The sequence below is a fragment of the Branchiostoma floridae genome, chromosome 15 (assembly GCF_000003815.2).
Source record: "Branchiostoma floridae strain S238N-H82 chromosome 15, Bfl_VNyyK, whole genome shotgun sequence".
Classification (NCBI taxonomy): domain Eukaryota; kingdom Metazoa; phylum Chordata; class Leptocardii; order Amphioxiformes; family Branchiostomatidae; genus Branchiostoma; species Branchiostoma floridae.
The window spans coordinates 18,235,714-18,255,556 of NC_049993.1; the positions used below are offsets into that span (position 1 = coordinate 18,235,714).

Genomic DNA, 19,843 nt, shown 5'->3' on the forward strand with positions numbered 1-19,843 from the left:
TCAGATCATGGTCGTCAGGATGGTACAGTTCACTCAGCAGTCGGTACACGTAGGACGGGGCATTCCCTCCTCTGCAACAACAAAGAACAATTTGAGTTGAACAGCACTGAACAGAAGGATTGAAGAATACTAGTACCTGGCAGTGTGAAAATGCTGATGCCAGCCACATGTCATCAATTACAATCGAGTTAAATTATTTCAAAGTGTGTGCCGCCTCACTAGTGTGGACCCACTGAACATGGTGTGAAGACTAGACAACTGCTGCCCACCCGTGTTAGGAACCCATGCAGTAGTAAAATCAAATACTGGATACTACTAGAAGGGTTCTAGAGTCATCTTAGAAGTTCAGTGTTGTAACCATGAAGACTTACATGTTTGAGATGAAGAGGGTGACCAGTTCTGGTGGGACGTAGTCAAATACTGGGTTGGGAATGTGAACCTTGGACACCAGGTCTCCTGTGGGGTAAAAGGCATTAACAGTCAGCATACCTACCAGTAGATAACATGTTTTATGTCATACCTGTGACGCGAAAACGTTCGATACGAGTGTTCCGGACCGGGCCATAACTTCCGTATCGCACAGGTTCGAAAGGCGTATCACACGTGCTCCATTCGAATAAATCAAACTGTTTCAAGCGCGCTGAGTGCGGCGCCATCGAAAGTTCGAATACCTGATTCGAACGTTGGAACATTATTGTTGCAACACTTTTTGTTCAAGGGCACCAAATTTGTTCAACTTCTGGCGCATTTCGCATCAAAACATGGGTTTTCTCAGGTGGGTTTGACATAAATAAGATACAACACGATGTATTCTGAATCACCCTCGGTCCCAGCCCTTCCGCGGGTCGGGCTGGTACCTTGGGTGATACGGAATACACCGTGTTGTACTCTATATGGAACAGAGCTACAAATGACCATTAGTACTTAATTCAAGTGATATCAACATGCAGTGTTGTATTGTCATAAAATACAGTATCGTGATAAGTTACTCAATACAAAAGTTACTGAAGCAACTGGATACGCTTTGTAAACGGTCAGATGTTTCAAACAGTATCTGCTGTCTTCTGAGCGACTGAACCATTCATCATGCCATACTGTGAAACATCTGACTGTCTCACCTTCAGAAAAACTCAAGACTTCTTCCGGAGACACAAATCTGTTGAAAGCAGCCTGTTGGCAAAGGAATAATGGATTTAATTAGACTTTTCATCAGTAGTCCATGATTCCTCTTGTGTTGTACGGTAAGTAATTACACATCAACTGCACTTAATCTCTGTTAGTTAACAATAATAATCATCAAACATTGATTTAAACTAACTTCTTTGAGATAACTAAACCCTGACCCACCTGGTCTGATGAAACCAGGAACTGTGGTGACAACTTGAACAGGGAAGCACAGACAATCACCTGGAAGTCAACACAACATCAATGTCAATAACAGTTTAGTTTCTTAAGGTAAAACAACCATTACATACATGTACATGGTTGCTGACATCTTATTATGAAAAATCACCAGTAGGGCATCCATGCCCCCCTTGTTTTAAAGCATTGCTCAGCCATGGCATTTTATTTTAGCGTGAGTACCATCCTCTGTAGTGACCACTGGCTCACTACTTTCACTTGCTAACCATGGCTAATTTCCATAAATAGTTTCATCAGGTTGGTAGATAAATCGAACAAAGTCTTCGTCGTTTCACAACCTTTTTCTATTCTTCTGTAGACGTTTCAGTGACTGTCTGTCACCTTCATCAGTACAAAACATATCATTTTTTTGTACTGATGAAGGTGACAGACAGTCATCGAAACACCTACAGAAGAATAAAAAAAGGTTGTGAAACGACGAAGACTTTGTTCGCAAGGCTAATTTTATTTGACATCCTGTTACATTCCAGCACATGTATATCATTCACTACCGTATTCACGTATGTTACTTACTTAAAGTCCTGATAATGCCCAGTACATTCCAAAGACTGTTAGCAACATGGCTCTATCTACAAACAGGTAAGCAGTCTCCACTGCACGACTTACAGGTACTGAGTGGTGCTTCGCAGCTAGAGCTATTCCATGGCTGCCATTGATGGCCTTCAACCTGTCAGCACAGAAAGTACATTTCAACATGAGCAGAAGTTGTGGCTCAAACAATAGACAGACATTGACAACTTTTTGAAAAGTTGTTAAAATGTGGCTTCCACAGTAAAAGGATTGACGGCTTACAATATGATGCCCACGCTGAAAAGGAATCTGACAGCAAAGCTAGAATGGAAACTTTGTAAAATTCCTAGATGAAGACTTTCCACTACGAACTGTAGAAATTGAAAGAAATGGAAACAATCATAAAGACACTACCAATCAATCATCCATATGAAATCAAGATAAAACTATTTATTGGTTTTATCTTCTAAGATCCAAAGTACAAGTCACTCACCCCCCATTTGCCATGACAGTGTGAGTTCCGATGATGACCTTGTTGACCCGTGACATCATGGCGAACACAGCGGAGTCGGTGATCACCACGGTCTCGATTCCCTTCTCAGCGAGGTTCTTGGCCAGAACCTGACCCTGGTGGAGAACAAGCAAGGTCATTACTTTCAACTTCTGCTTTGATAGGCAAACTTAAGACATCTTCAACAAATGTACAGTAGAAGCTGTTTAATTGCACAACTCATTTGCCAGCATATTTCGTGCAATTATTTAGGTTGTGCAATAATGCGAAGTCATCCAGCTGGACACCAGCGGTTTGGGATTTTGGGATTCCGTGCAGTTAACAGAAGTATGCCTTAATACGTTGTGCAATTAACTGGCTTCTTCTGTATTATGATAAATGGGGAGATAGCAACTCAACTATAACATAAGATTTCAGCTGAGTGGCTCATATACATGTATCATAGTTCATATAATCTGTTGTAACAGTATTGGCTCTTGGGTCCTGCACCACAATCTTTAAAGGTTGCCATTATACTTATACTATATACTTTTTTTTGTAGTATTGCACTGACATATACAGTATCAGACACCAATGGATAACGCCCTGCAGTCCAACTTTCACACAGCCTCATTACTCTATGGGTACTGACTGGCTGTTTCTTCAACACGAATAACACAAACCTGGTAGAAAGGTCCCCCTTCTGCAACTATCACTTGGAACTTTCTTTTCCTTGCAGCACTCTGAAGAAAAAAAAAAAGACATGAGAAATCAACTTTCTTGGGGAAGAAGCATCTTTTCTAATTTCTGACCAGTGTTATTCTAGTCTTAATAATAAAAGGATTAACACAAGCATCCTATAGTAAAAACCATTTAATTGCACAACCCATTTGCCAGCGTATTTTGTGCAGTTATCTGGGTGCTGCAATAATGCGAAGTTTTCCAGGTGGACCGCACCGGTTCGGGATGTGGGGATTCCGTGTAATTAACAGAAATGTGCAATTAGCCATTGTACAACTAACTGGCTTCTACTGTACCTTAAGAAATGACTCCACAGTCCGAGATCTCCCCACTGTCATGATGATCTCGTTAGAGTGGATATGTTCTAGTGCCTGCATGGCGATATTGTCTGCACTGTATGGGTTAGATACAGTTGTTACAAACTTGACCTTAACAAGAAGTTTGTTACTGTAGCATTAAGTTATGCACTCTCTTAGCCAAATGACAATGTAGCTATTGTGGATGTACCAAAAAATCTATCTACCTGGTTGAAATGCAACCTGTGTCCCCATATTTCATTTTACAGCTACAAATAAGAATGGAGAAACTTGTCTACTTTTGTTCTTAATGTATCACTGAAGCAGAAATGACAAACTTACCTGCTTTCCAATTCCGTCATCATTTCATTAATGGCCTCTATGACAGCAGGCTGGGGAAAAGACACATCTTACAATTATAACATGTCTTAGTTAAATAACTTCCTCTTTATCATGGCTGTCATTTCTTGCTGAAGAAGATCAAATTGATACTGGTACACTAAATTACAACATGAAAAAAAAAATTGAAAATGAATAACTTTACCTTCAGTCCATGGAGACTGAGACTGTAATCATCGTCTTCTACTCCTGCAACCAGCAGTTTCTGGAAGGGATAAAAAAACGTGAAGTGAAGTGTTAACATATTCAGGTTTTCTATTGAGAAGTTTAGAAGACTAGCCGACTGCTGCCTTCCCCCATGTCAGGGATACCAGCAGCAGTATAATCAAATACTGGATACTACTACTACTACTATTACTACTTAGTTTATTGATCAACTAATAATGATAAATATCATGCAAGCCATTAGGTTTACATACATGATACAACATACATTTTATCTGTCTTGCTGCACCACAAATTAACAATTTCATAACACAATGTCTGAATCTTGAAAACTGAAAGAAAAGAAAGGAAACATTCTTACATGTAGAGACTCCTGATCACCCTCCTCATTCTGCCCTCGTAATCTATAATTTATGTTGACAACAAGATTGAAAACTTTTTAGTTATACATGTTTTCAAGAGTGGCTGACTGAAGAGCTATTCTATTAACTTTTAATTGTTATGTTTTGGAAATTGCAAAAATACACATAACCACTGATCTAAACTTGAGAAGTTTTTTTTCACATTCATCTTTAAAACAAACACTTCAAAAAAAAAACCTACGTGGCATACTCCTCTCTGATGATCTTCAAAACTACAGGAAGGAAAAATATTATTTATTAGTCAATGATTGTGAAGAATGCCTGTAATGTGCTTCATTTTACATTCTGCAAGCAACAAGATGGTGAAAAAAAGGCTTTGTGCTTTTTCAAGAGAGAAAACAAAACAAAGACTTTATTGATGATGAGACAAGTCATTAACTAATCTACAACAGAGATTTACAAGTCCAAAACACAGAAAGAGGTCTGCTTCTCCTGTGTCAATCATATAGTTGTAAAATATGCTGTTGCCAGGGCAATGTACCTCTTCTGATCATGTTTCCCACCACAGTCTCGGAGGGTTGAGCGCTGACCAGTCTCCTGCCTTCTCTCTTCACAATAACCATCAAATCTCTGTACACAACAAGAAAAACATTTGGCTAAAATACATCTGTAGCAGTTTTACCAGCTCACAACTCTCAATACCGTACTGTCGTCAAGTATACATTTACCTTAAAACAAGTCAGACATGCAAAGGTTTAGTGTGACAGGTTATTCCATGTAACGTAACCAGCTTCTTCCACCTGCCTTCAAAGTTGGTGAATTAATATACTGTAAATGCAGTTAAGTTTGCAGGGATTTACTTTCGTGGTAGCGGGAAAATGAAGCGTTCGCAGTGGTTTTAACATGCAGTCTCATATTATAATGGAAAAATGTTTGCGATGGTTTTAAGTTCGCAGTGAAGTGGCCACCACGAAAACCACAAACATTATTGCATTCACAGTACCAAAAGGTAGTTGTACCAAAACAGATACAGATACAGTAGTTTCAGATTTTATGTTGAACATATTGACATAAAGCCTTAGCAGTAAGCTTATGTGATCATGACTTACTTTGCTGTCTGCCATCTAGTCTGTGAGACGACCCTCCGGAGGATGTCCAGAGTGGTGTAGGCAACATTGTAGGAACCTGGGGTCTGTCTGCAGGGGAGTAAATTACACATATCACCATCAGGTTTAACTTTAAAAAGAATACTGTACAAGGCGGTCAACTGTTCAACGTTATGTCAAAAATAGCAAGGGAATTTCCCTGGTACATTGAACCTCTATACACAGACTTTTGCTGACATTACAGATAGATGGTTATTATTTGAATTCCTGGCCCCCATATTGGTGTACAGCATGTTTTGTTTTGTTTTTTGTTTTGTTTTGTTACAAGTGTAACACAGGAACAATATATTCCAACAGCATGGCACAAATGATGTCATATACAAAGCCTGCATGCTGTATGAATGTACTACTAGTATGTCTATCCCTTTTTGTACATGAATAGTGTGTGAATACAGTCTTTGGGAAAGAAGGAATCTTCAAGGCTGTAGAATCACGGTGTTCACTCTAGCAGTTCTCCTGTGTTGTACTTCTTATTCCAACTTATGATCAATGGCTTTCTCTACATTTTTCCATTGATGCTGAAGTCTTTTGTAAGACTTACATCAAACATGACCTACAGGTGACTGACCTCTGTCTGAGTTGCCCCATGAAGGTTTCTATCCTCTCAGTCAGCTCCGATTCTTTCCCATCGCCCGGCATGGCGGCCTGAAAAATATCGCATGTTTGAATATCCAGCTGATTAGAGTAAATATGCAATAGCAAAGAATTTACATGGTACGGTAGAGTCAAGTTTTTGCACCTCTTTACTAGTACATGTAACTTTCTAATGGTTCTCAGTCAATGGCTAGTTTTGGAAGCAAGCAAACTACTTTAACTAGCAGATAAATGCGAACAAAGAAAATAAACCATGAAGTTAATAGACAAAACAAGTTCCTTTGAAGAAACCGGGTTATAGTTATTACATGTAGATTAATAAGAAAATTAATGAGAAAATTTTTCTGCTGGGCTAGTCTGCTAAGAGACAAGCATAAGGAGATCTGGTAATGTTACCAGATTTTGTGAATGTGTGTGTAATGCCATTTGTTGAAAGAAAACATTGACGTGCTTTTATCACCAGCATATGCCCATACAATAGACAACTGAAATATTGCAAATCTCCATATGGTTCCCCTAATGTCCATGACAAAAATTAATCATAGGACAGAAAAAAAAAAACTTCCTGACATTTACCATTTTCCTCCTGTCGGGAGCAGACCTGTGAGAAATCATGCCCTTGGATATCAAGTCCAAAGTCAAGTTAGGATCATAAAACTCAGACAAACACCCCGTAGCCGGACGTGACGTTCCTTACGGCAATGTAAAACCGGTTCTAACCGCTGTCTGTGAGCTAATGTCAATAAATAACGCCACACGACCCCGGCACTAAACGTGGGAAAGGCGCAAATATTTGAATTCGTGCACCTTTTCATAATTTGACAGTACGTGAACATTGTAGCGGTGCATTCACTGCATGATAGAGGCCACTAACTTATAAATAACACCATCACAAATCAGTCTTCATTGATTTCTGCTTTCTAATTTGTAGAGATAAAAAGAGCGAAGTTTGAGAAGAAAAGAAGACAAGCACCCCTCCCCTCCACCAATTTTTAGCCCTAATCGCTAAATATTTGTCCAATTTGCGGATCGTAAACAAAATATACGTTTTCCCAAGTCTTAAAAGAAACTTACCTTACAAGAAAGATTATTTCTGGCGCTGAAGAACAACCTGGTGAAAGCAAAACTTGAAAACTGCGTTGGATTCGGTCTTTTCCTTGCGAGATCTCTGTCTTGCTGACGAAATTTTACCTGGGAAAGGGGTAAAGGTCATGGAGCAATATTGACCAATCAAAAGCAACTTTCTTTGAAATTGACCAATCAATTTATAGAACGTACCCACGTGATGTGTGATATTCCCAAAATGGCGCCGCGCAGACGAAAATATTGACCTGATCTTATTTCCCGTCAAATTTCACTTAATTGGTGGCCAACAAGGGCTATTTCTGAATATTTTTACATTCTAAAGTTGTTAACATTCAGATTTAGTCAATAATTGACTGATTTTCTCTACTGACAGGGACTAGAGAAGCGGGAATCGAACGTTTGAGGCCTGCCCCCCTCCCCACCATTCACTGCAGCCATGAAAATGTTCACCTGTTCGTCAGCCAAGCTGTTGGCCCTGTTCAGCACAGAGATGGCGCACACGTGTGCTTTCAGACGATATGTTCACGACGGTAGACTGAGAGTGTCCAACATGTTCCAACCAATGGCTACAAGACAAAGTAACGTGGCAGGGAAGGGGAAAGAGCTCACTTGCAAGAGTCAACGGGTGAGTGAAAAATTATATAGAAATCTTTCTTGACACGACAGAAGAACTTGCTTAAGGCGAGTCCTTCTGGCCTCGAGTTGTGATGGCAGCCCATACGTCTCTGTCAGTCATTACTTGAATATATCCGCGAAACAGAAAAACAGCGACTTTTTTTTAACAACTAGTTACAGTACAACTAAACAGACAGTGAATAAGTCAACATATTGGGTCGGTTACAGGTTGTTTCGCCACAATGTCAGTTCGCAACCGTCAGTTCGCAACAAGGCAAGTCTTTTCACAACAAGGTACAAGTCTTTTCGCAACAAGGACAAGGTACAAGTTTTATAACATTTGAATGTTATTGATCTTGATAGCCTAATAGTATTAGAAATTGTATTCCTACCATAATTATACTGCTACCTGTGCACGCCGCGTATGAAACTTTACCGCCCGGCGTATGAAAATCATCGGGCTGTCAGGTCCATGCAGCCCCATGTTCCTCTGCCACCGGGGTTTTCTTTTGCACCCGGTAAGATTTTTACGCGGAAGGAGTACAATTATGTTAGGAATACGATTTCTAATATTAGGCAATCAAGATTAATAACATTCAAATGTTCCGAAACGACTTGTATCTTGTTGCGAAAATACTTGCCTAGTTGCGAACTGACGGTTGCGAACTGACATTGTTGCGAAACAACCTGTTACCATTGGGTCTAGCATCATGTCATTTACTAGTATTGGCTCTACGGTATCTTGTGCTATAGAACGGTATCTTGTGCTATCGTATACGTAGGATCTGCTTGCAGATTAGTTCAAATCTATCGTACTACGTAGCTCCAAATTGACAGCTATGAACAAAGGTTTGCATTTCAGGCTGACAATGTTACACTCTGACAGTTGATCTGAATTTCTAGTTGTTTTCTTATCAGTTGATGCTCGAGACCGGTCTGATCGGACAGGCGCACCCCGGAGTGTACCACCTGATGGTACCTTTTCTTTTGGTGGTTGAGAAACTGTTGCAATGTGACACTTTAGGAGTCAAACATGTGTACTTGTCTTTCTTCAGCTGATGCTCCAGACTGCCAGACACATGTGGGCGCATTCCACCTGATGTTACCTTTCTACAGGTGGTGGAAAATCTGGCTAGGGTACAACGTGATAGCCTGGTATTCAGACCTATTCTACAATGTAGCTCCATATTGGCAGCTATAATAGATAGTATTAGTAGGGTTGTCTTTCAGGCTTTAGTTAACATAAATAATGTTACACATTGACAGGCAATCTGAATTTCTAGTGGTTTTCTTTTCAGTTGATGCTCCAGACCGGACTGATCCGACAGGCGCACCCCGAAGCGTACCATCTGATGGGGCCGGCTCTAAGGGCGGTTGAGAAACTGGTGCAATGTGACACTTTAGGAGTTAAACATGTGTACTTCTGTTTTCAGCTGATGTTGCAGACTGGTCTGCCAGATGCATGCCAGCGCATTCTACCTGATGTTACTTTTCTACAGGTGGTGGTACAATGTAATAGCCTGTTTTCAAACCTAATCTCCAATCAGATCTTACAGTAGCATATTAAAATAGTAACAAAAGCTGGCAAAGGAATGAAGCCGGCCTAGGAGTGTGTATGCCATGCCATAATCAATAGGTTTGTATTTCAAGCTAACAATGTTACACTTTGACATGTACAGTTAATCTGAATCTCTTGTGGTTTTCTTTTCAGCTGATGTTGCAGACCGGTCTGATCCGACAGGCCCACCCCGGGGCGTACCACCTGATGGGGCCGGCGCTAAGGGCGGTGGAGAAACTGGTACGGCTGGTGGACCAAGAGATGGCGGCCATTGGAGGTCAGAAGGTCGAGATGCCGACCTTGACCCCAGGAGAGCTGTGGAAAGCCACAGGTGACATATTTTATTAGAGTACTTAGAATAGTTTAGTTCCCCCCACACCAATGGAACAGTCCACGCATGCAGACTGGGGCCTATGATAATGGCGTCTGGATCTAGCGACTCATGTGAATACAAACACTGTTCTATAAGTCTGTCTGTTAGTGTGCTTGACCTCTAGAATTGTTTGCCAATGTTGGTACAGATAACTGTGTATGCCGTCTTCTTTCTGTGTGTCGAGCAATAGCATATTAGTTATTTTATGCTGATTGGCCAAGATGAGCATAGATTATGTATAGAATGACGAACCAATGATGTCATCATTAGACCCAATGTACATCTGTACATTGAATTTGTACAGAATATACTACTACCAGAAACTGAAAGGGTAATGTAAAAGTGGAACTAGCTATGTATCTGAAAGCATAGTATATGTAACTATTACAACTTACTCATATGTAACTTTTGTAGCAACTAACTGATGTTAGCCAATGTTTTTCTATGACACTTACTGCCCATATTCTCCTATCTGCAGACAGATGGGACACGATGGGCACTGAACTGTTCAAGCTGCAGGACAGGCACAAGGCAGACTACTGCTTGGGTCCGGTAAGATCTCTTGTTCAGTACTACTGCTATGTTTTAGAAGAGGTCAAAACTTTGGTATGTAGTTCTCAGGTAAATCAACAGGGAGCTCCATTCATGTAGGTGATTGAGGCAATCTTTCTTATTGTGTGGGAACCATAATATACAAATAAACATCTTTACTGCAGCTACACACCTCAACATGCAATGTATTATAAAGACATTGGTGTAGTACTCAGATGAAATGACAGGGGGCATGGTTGATCTATTGCAAGTGATAAAAGCAGTCTTAACCATTGTGCAGAGACACAACCTTTGTTCAATTATATAGCTAAGTTTTTGAAAGTCAATGCTATCAACTTAATAATGTTATTACATTTTCCTGTAGCCATGTAATGTCCACACAATGTGTTTTAACATACTTTTTTGTTTCCAGACCCATGAGGAGGCAGTGACAGAGATAGTGGCAGCTCAATCCAACTTGTCCTACAAGCAGCTGCCCATCAAACTCTATCAGATAACAAGAAAGTTTCGGGATGAGAGAAGACCAAGGTTCGGCCTTCTGAGAGGCAGAGAGTTCCTTATGAAAGGTAAGGACCACCATAGCATGTTCATGTGCACCATAAAAGGTAAAACAGTCATCATGAACTGAGGTGAAGGGTGATGTTTAGATTTCAAGTTAAGCTACAGACTGTAGTGGTAGTGCAAGGTGACTTTGGTACTGCTCTTATAGCCAAGTACCCCAGGTCACCCTACTCTCCTGTGGGTAATAGAGAGAGAGTAATATGGGTTATTTTACTTGCAGAGGCTTTACAGTGCCCACCAAATGACTTCTTGTGAGTTAATGGTCATTCTACAGGTTGAAGCACTTACTAGTACTATACTGAGAGGGCTTAGCAGGCAGTTGTTTTTTTTAGTGTATAATATGATCCAATCAGGTAAGGTGAACGACAACGGACAGAGGGTACTAGAGCTGTGCGCTGAACTAGACCTTTGTGTGACCAACACCTACTTCAGCGGTCGTGAAATGAAGAAGGTATCCTGGCACCATCCACGATCCGGCCACTGGCACCAACTGGATCTCATACTGGCCCGACGTAAGCTGCTCAACTGTGTCCATCATACTGCTTCAATGCACAGTGCGGACTGCGACACAGATCACGCTCTCATCCGGTGCAAGGTCCGCCTGACCAAGCCAGTGCGTCCAAAGAACAACCCCCCCCAGCCACGTCGTATCCCAAGAATGGAAACAAACAACATGAACGATCCGGGTCTGCTTGAGCTATTCGAAAAGCACTTACAGACGGCTTTTGACAGCCTGGCAGACGACAGCACTCCAACCTGCGACGAAAAATGGTCAAAACTACGTACCGTCCTACAACAGGCAGGGAAAGACACGTTCGGTCTCAAAACCAGGAAGCAGCCAGACTGGTTTCTAGAAAACCTAGACAAGATCGGCCCTGCTCTGGACGAGAAGAGGAATTCCAGACTGACCTTTGTTAACACACCCAGCCCAGAGAACAAAGCAGCCATGAGAAATGCTCGAGCCAGAGCACAATGCGTCCTTAGAGAGACACAGAGGGAGTTCTGGGCCAACGTCTGCTCAAATGTCCAAAAGTGTGACGACCGCGGGGACATTGCTGGTGTCCATGCTGCCCTCAAGTCTGCTCTAGGACCCTCACCTCGACTGACTGCTCCCCTGAAAGACCGCGAGGGCAACATCCTGTTGGAGAAGTCTGACCAACTAAAACGCTGGGTTGACCACTTTAGCTCCCTGTACAGCGACCCTGTACCGTTCGACAACTCTGTGCTCGACGCCATAGAACAACTCCCTGAAATGGCATACTTCGATGAGGATCCCACCATGCAGGAACTTGAGAGCGCCCTGAAGGTCTTGAAAAGTGGAAAGGCCCCTGGGAGTGATGGCATACCTCCAGAACTTCTCAAGCTCAACGTCCCCGTCTTAAAAGATCTTTTGCTTGACCTGCTGCTCTCGTGTTGGCACAAAGGTCATGTCCCACAGGATCTGAAAGACGCAAAGCTGGTGACCCTTTTTAAGAACAAAGGGTCCAGACAAGACTGCGACAATTACAGAGCCATAGCCCTGCTCAGCCTAGTCGGTAAGCTCTTTGCCCGGGTTATCCTGAAGAGATTACAGGTACTTGCTGAAAGAATTTATCCTGAATCTCAATGCGGTTTCCGAAAGGATCGGTCCACCATCGACATGATTTTCACCTTTCGCCTGCTCCAGGAAAAATGCATCGAGCAAAACAGACCATTGTTGGCTGTGTTTGTAGACCTATGCAAAGCTTTTGATGCTGTCAGTCGCAAAGGCTTGTACCTGGTTCTAAGTAAGGTCGGCTGTCCTCCCAAACTCTTGGCGTTCATCAAGGCTTTCCATGATGGGATGCTAGCCAGTGTAGACTTTGAAGGTGATTTATCCCAACCATTCACTGTGAACTGCGGGGTAAAGCAAGGATGTGTACTGGCGCCAACTCTGTTTGGCATCTTCCTATCCACCCTTCTACGGATTGCCTTTCCACTTCCTGGAGGCATCGCTGTTAGCACCAGAAGTGATGGAGGTCTCTTCAACATTGCCCGACTCAGGGCGAAGACAAGATCCATCACAGTGTTACTACGTGAACTCATGTTTGCCGATGACGCCGCATTGTGTTCCCACAGAGAAGCAGAACTACAATGTATGTGCGATGCTCTCAACGACACCTGCGGCAAGTTTGGTCAGACAGTGAGCGTTAAGAAGACGGTTGCATTCTCCACCAATGCACCCCCTCCGCACATCACCATAAATGAGACTCCCATCAAGACGGTTGAGGAATTCCGCTACCTTGGTTCCACTGCCTCTTCTTCTGGAAGTCTAAACCGTGAAGTTGACACACGAATCGGTCAGGCAGCCAACCTCTTCGGGAAGCTAAAATGTCGCGCTTGGGATAACAAGTATCTCACGATCCACACCAAGGTGCGTATCTATCTGTCCTGCGTACTGTCTGCTCTCCTTTATAGCAGTGAAGCCTGGGCAACACACGCCAACGTCGAAAGGAAACCCAACAGCTTCCACCTCCGGTGTCTCCGCAAGATTTGTGGGGTCACTTGGTCAGACAAAGTCCCAAACCGGGAGATCCTCAAAAGATGCGGCACTACAACCCTGTACCCAATCCTGAAACAACGCAGGCTGCGATGGTTGGGTCATGTCTCCCGCATGGATCCATCACGTCTACCACACCAAACACTGTACGGTCAGCTAGCAGATGGCAAACGTGACAGGGGGCGCCCAAAGCTCCGTTTTGTGGATGTCTGCAGGCGCGACCTGAAACTCTTCAACATTGGTTCTGACTGGGAGCATCTAGCCCAAGACCGCACTGCTTGGCGGCACAAACTCCACCAAGGTGCCAAGAAACTTGAAAACGACCTGGAGACGAAGGAAGCTACTAGAAAGCAAAAGAGACAGAATCCATGCACAACAAGTGCCTTCACGTGCTCAACCTGCGGCAGAATGTGCAGGAGTCGGGCCGGTCTAGTCGCACACCGCCGAGTCCATGTGAACTGATCGTCCGGCAGGATGAAAAGGACAGATGATGATGATGAATATGATCCATCAGAAATTAAATAAGAAAACTGTCTTTACGTTTCCATGTGCAGATCTGTACACATTTGACACCAGTGAGGAGACGGCTCGTGAGACATATGAGGGTGTCAGTCAGGCTTACAGCAGGGTCTTCAACAGGCTGGGACTCAACTATGTCAGAGGTACATTTTCTTCATCTTCTTCATGTCATTTCCTGACCTTATTGTAACTAACAATGTGTTTGGATGCCTGTGCACAAAAATAGCTTCATAAAAAATTTGAGTGAGCTGAAAAAGTAAGAACCTTCCATGACCGACTGAACTAGATTTATCACTCAATGTACTGTAAATCTATCCACACTTGCATGTATTTTGTTTCACAGTAGGTGGGAAAAGACTTTTTCAGACTATTTTAGCCTTAAATAATTCTATAATACAGTAGTAATACATACATACTAGTATCAGCTGTGTCACAAAATTGCTGAGGAAAGGTCTAGGTCACTGCAAAAACTGTAGAAATAAAACCATCTTGAAAGTTTTGAGATTTACAGTGATGCTTGAAAATGAATTCTTAGGTTCAATGTTATCAGATACACAAAGATAGTAAGAAATGCCTGTTGCTGTTCTCACCTGTCCAGTTGAGGCTGACCCAGGTGACATTGGAGGCAGCCTGTCTCACGAGTACCACCTGCCTGCAGAGGTGGGGGAGGATCAGCTGCTCGTCTGTTCTCAGTACGTTTATATGTTTGTTTATTTGCCTATAGTATAAGTTTCTTATTTTTATTTTTTATTTGGCTGCTCAGCATGCACAGCCAAGGCTGCCCAAATCTTTTATTTGCATGGTTGTTTGGTTGTCTCTATAGCATTAACAGCATTTATCAGGCTCTTTAACATACTTGAGTTACAGCTCTCTTTACACACATGGTATGTTGTATAACAGTAACAGGGTTACATCAGCAAATTGAGAACATCTATAGGACAGTCATGAATGTGTCATAAAAACGTTTCAACCATGTCTCCTTTATTTCTCTATTGTTGATAGGTGCAGTTTTGGAGCCAACAAAGAGGCCATAGGTATTCATTTCAAAATAGGTGCAGTTTTGGAGCCAACAAAGAGGCCATAGGTATTCATTTCAAAATCCCTCAATTTAGGAGCTGTTAAATTTCTATTTTTGTTTCTTTTCTTGGCAAATTTAAGACGCTTACTACTTGCTTATACATGACGATGTAGAACATTGTATGTTATTTTGCACATCCACGACTAATAACGGTAACAACCTCCTCTCTCCTGCCAGCTGAAAACCAGACCTCCTGTCCGTCCTGTTCCAGTCCCCTCACAGTCACACAGGGCATCGAGGTGGGACACACCTTCTACCTGGGCACCAAGTACTCCTCTGTGTTTAACGCAGCCTTCCTCAACAACAAGGGGCAGCCACAGTAAGTAATGATACAACAACAAGGGGCAGCCACAGTAAGTAATGATACAACAACAAGGGGCAGCCACAGTAAGTAATGATACAACAACAAGGGGCAGCCACAGTAAGTAATGATACAACAACAAGGGGCAGCCACAGTAAGTAATGATACAACAACAAGGGGCAGCCACAGTAAGTAATGATACAACAACAAGGGGCAGCCACAGTAAGTAATGATACAACAACAAGGGGCAGTCACAGTAAGTAATGATACAACAACAAGGGGCAACCACAGTAAGTAATGATACAACAACAAGGGGCAGCCACAGTAAGTAATGATACAACAACAAGGGGCAGACACAGTAAGTAATGATACAACAAGGGGCAGTCACAGTAAGTAATGATACAACAACAAGTGACAGCCACAGTAAGTAATGATACAACAGCAAGGGGCAGACACAGTAAGTAATGATACAACAACAAGGGACAGCCACAGTAAGTAATGATACAACAACAAGGGACAGCCACAGTAAGTAATGATACAACAACAAGGGGCAGCCACAGTAAGTAATGATACAACAACAAGGGGCAGCCACAGTAAGTAATGATACAACAACAAGGGGCAGCCACAGTAAGTAATGATACAACAACAAGGGGCAGTCACAGTAAGTAATGATACAACAACAAGGGGCAGCCACTGTGACAGTAAGTAATGATACAACAACAAGGGACAGCCACTGTAAGTAATGATACAACAACAAGGGGCAGCCACAGTAAGTAATGATACAACAACAAGGGACAGCCACTGTAAGTAATGATACAACAACAAGGGGCAGCCACAGTAAGTAATGATACAACAGCAAGGGGCAGACACAGTAAGTAATGATACCCTAATGGGTACCAAGTACTCCTCTGTGTTCAACGCAGCCCCTCTCAAAAACAAGGGGCAGTCACAGTAAGGGGATTTTGTTGCTGCTTTTAAAAGTAATAATCGAGCAATACTATCTAGAAACTCACACTTTGTGAAGACTTAGATAGCATGTTTAAGCTTAAGATTAAGTCAAGATGGAAACAGAGAGTGCAAGAAAGCCTTGAATTTGACTCTGTTTACTTGGTCTACATAAAACTGTATGTGCTAAGGTATATTGAATGAATGAAGACCTTTATTGTACATACATACCCACTGGGTTCAGTACAGGTCTTACAAATTAGTCAGCATGTACATCAGGACCACCTGGTAAATGTATATTGGATCATTTTCAAATTGGCACAAGCATTAGGATCCAGTCTATAATTCATTAGTTACATGCATTTTATTGATCCCATGGGTCTTCTTAGTTAATGTTGACTGTATTAATTACTGATTGAAATAGAATATTTACAGTTTTGCTGTCCCTCCGTCTCTAACACACTGCCCCCCTCCCCCCAGGCTCTGTGAGATGGGTTGTTACGGACTGGGCATGACTCGCATCCTGGCAGCTGCTGTAGAAGTCCTGTCATTGGCTGACCAGATCAGATGGCCAGAGGTCATTGCACCATACCATGTCTACATCATCCCTCCTAAGGTAGGGGCCAATTAGACCTGGCCAATGTCAATTTACTAGTCCTAATCGGTTCAAAGCATTAGCCTGGGTACGATCCGGAAAGTAGTTTGCTCCGGCGTTAATTATATACCATATACAGTCGCTTCTTGCTCTAACATTTATCATACACTATATACACTTGCTTCTCTGCTGTAGCGTCTGAGATCCTTGACAATGTGAACGTCTGGAATCGTCCAACTTTTAGACGAGGGTGCTGATTGGTCCCTACACATGAACGAATTAAGGAATGGGTTCAAGCGCTCGTTTAAACAGGTGTTCCAACACCCGAAACACCCTCCGTCCACTTGCAGGAGGGCCTGTTGCCATCGAAGGAGCGCTCTAGAACCCATTTCTTAATTCGCTCATTAACTGATGTAACCACCAAACAATCTGAATGTACAGTTCTCCAGACAGGTAGCAGAAGCGAATGAAGTGCTGCTAATGCTGGCTACCCTGACCTGTTCTTGTTTACATGTATATCTACAGAAAGGAAGTAAAGAGGAAGCTGCCTCACAACTAGCCGAGGACCTGTATGACATCATACCTCAACAACTACCTCATCTCAGAGGAGAAGTCCTATTGGACGACAGGAGTCACATGACCATAGGCAAAAGACTGAAGGATGCTAATGTTTTGGGATACCCGTATGTTGTAGTTGTAGGGAAACAGGTTAGTACCTTTACTTCTTGTCACCTAACGTGCAGAATTTGAGACATATCCAAGAACTTAGCTCAACATTTTTATGAATGAATGAATGGTTTATTCGATCAATATAATCAGACAAAAAGTCAGCCACAGACTGAATTGCATACTTTTACGCTTGAAATCATTGAGTAAATTACCGAAATTTCAGCGGACTTATAAAAAATTTAGTATTCTTAAAATCAACAGTGAATGCTGTCTTAAAACAGATAGTTTTAACGTTAAACCAATGAGGTAGTTTTCACATGCACAATGCGTGGCCACAAGTAGCTTACAACAGCTAACATGATCAATATATGGCTAGAGTCCAATCAGAAGGTTGGCCATGTGAGGCCAACTTCTGACATACAGCCCTTCCAATGGAAGTTCAAATGGAAGTTAGAGTTAATATTACTACAAGGTGATTAACCTCATTGCTACTAAAGATGAAATAAAGTAGAGGAGCTTTCCTGCTTTTGCGAAGAAGGTTATGTTTTCCGTGCTGTTGTACTCAACAAGCTGTGGACCTGTCTTTTATGAATGGAGGTTCAGGTTAAAACCATACAAGGAAATTAGGGCATACTTTTCATAATTGCTAAGACTATACTTGGCAATGATATATTAGGCTGTAGAGGTCCTGTTTTGTTCATGGTTTCATGGTTAATTTGATCTGATGTTGTGAAAAAAAGGCATATTCTTCCAATCAAAGTCTGCAACAGGTCTAGAGACTCATCTCACCGGTCCCATAGCCTCACTGGCCGTAGGGGCCAAGAGTATCCAAGAGTATCCAAGAGTAAATTTGGCCTGATATTTCCCCCCCACAGGCGCTGGAAGCAGACCAGAAGTTTGAGGTTATTCACCAGACTGAAGAACAGACACAGACTCATCATGTCAGCAGGGAGGAACTACTACACTTACTGTCCAACTGTACTACTGTATGATGTAGCAGGGAGGAACTACTACACTTACTGTCCAACTGTACTACTGTATGATGTAGCAGGGAGGAACTACTACACTTACTGTCCAACTGTACTACTATATGATGTTTGTTTGTTTGTTTGTTATGTGTTTTTTTAGTGCTTTTTTTCTTCTGGTATACTGGACCAATAAACTGGTGGAGGTACCGACTGATATAATAAGTATCTAATACCAGCTCAAAAAAGAACAAGAAACAGCCATGCCTTCAAATACCAGAGTTACCAACCTAGGATTGATGTGTTCAAAAATTCGTACTTTCCCAGAACCATCGTAGAATGAAAGTTGTTATCACCAAGCACAGTAGGGGCAGATAGATGTGCAAAAGTTAGGTGTGACGGGTCATTCGGTGTAATATAACCAGCTGCTGTGAAGCTGGTGTGTAATGTGCTGAACGGCAGTTATACTGGCTATATAGATACAGATAGATACTAGATACACTGGTGCAATATACTTCACCACCTGTACCTGCAATATTGCAAGATTGTAGGATTTCAACCTGCATTTTGGTACACAGTAGGGCTATATCTGGGAATTGTATAAGGCTACAGCTACGGAGGCAAAGTTTAGGGTAAAAGTGGTTGGTGGGGAATGCAATACAAATACAAAGACATTTTGCACAATGCTTATTATTTTGTGTATGTATTTTTATTTCAAGTTTCTTATGTTATAAGTGTGGTTGGTATGCTGGCGATCTAAAAACATCATCAAGCAAAACAGAAATACAATATGTACTGATTCTCAGATTTTGCAATATTGTTCTCAAACCCAACTGAGCAACATGAAATTATTATCTAGTAAAAGGAATATTGAATAAATTTAACTCTATTTCAATGATAAGGCCATTTTCTATAGGATCAGTAAGTAGGTATTGACAAAACTTTGCGATGTGTTGAATGCTCATTTCTGTTCATTTGTATGTAATCAACATTCTGCAGTACTCCTTGCTGTGGTAGGAGGCGCTGCAGGTACATACAGCATGTCATTGGATACCCAATGCCAGAGTTACTCAAGCAACTGGGTAAATTTTGTTAACGGTCAGATGTTTTATACAGCATCTGCTTATAATCTTTTGTCAGTGACCACAGGGCGACATATTTTTTTACATATATAAAAACTGTGAAGGTTATATTCTGCATTTGCTAGCAAATGTTCATGTCACCTTTTTTTGCAAAACATACGTTTTTACACTGAACAGTGTTGATGTAAAAGTATGATTTTAAACATTGAAAACTACAAAACTTACACTTATACATTTCTTTATGAAGGAAACTCCTTCCAATTTCAGCCTTGTGACATTTT

The 19,843-nt window shown here is 41.8% G+C and overlaps 2 protein-coding genes across 2 annotated transcripts; one reads left to right on the forward strand and one right to left on the reverse strand.

The window, feature by feature from the left end:
- Positions 1–17: 17 nt before the first annotated feature.
- LOC118431830 (translation initiation factor eIF-2B subunit beta-like) lies at positions 18–6,871 on the reverse strand (the record flags this gene model as incomplete). Its single annotated transcript, XM_035843218.1, is given in 16 exon segments — positions 18–71; positions 372–456; positions 1,119–1,170; positions 1,348–1,407; positions 2,029–2,089; positions 2,426–2,559; positions 3,106–3,165; positions 3,460–3,556; positions 3,802–3,851; positions 4,004–4,063; positions 4,385–4,427; positions 4,627–4,657; positions 4,927–5,015; positions 5,495–5,581; positions 6,120–6,196; positions 6,722–6,871. Coding segments are annotated over 16 exon segments (1,079 nt in total), but the record flags the coding sequence as incomplete, so codon positions are not given.
- Positions 6,872–7,448: 577 nt separating this feature from the next.
- LOC118431603 (probable proline--tRNA ligase, mitochondrial) lies at positions 7,449–18,507 on the forward strand. Its single transcript, XM_035842844.1, has 11 exons — positions 7,449–7,856; positions 9,558–9,735; positions 10,256–10,329; positions 10,742–10,895; positions 13,963–14,070; positions 14,526–14,619; positions 14,930–14,961; positions 15,183–15,324; positions 16,732–16,867; positions 17,372–17,554; positions 18,391–18,507. Exons 1-11 carry the CDS (start codon positions 7,668–7,670, stop codon positions 18,505–18,507), a joined length of 1,407 nt encoding a protein of 468 aa, XP_035698737.1. The 5' UTR covers positions 7,449–7,667.
- The last annotated feature ends 1,336 nt before the right edge of the window (positions 18,508–19,843 follow it).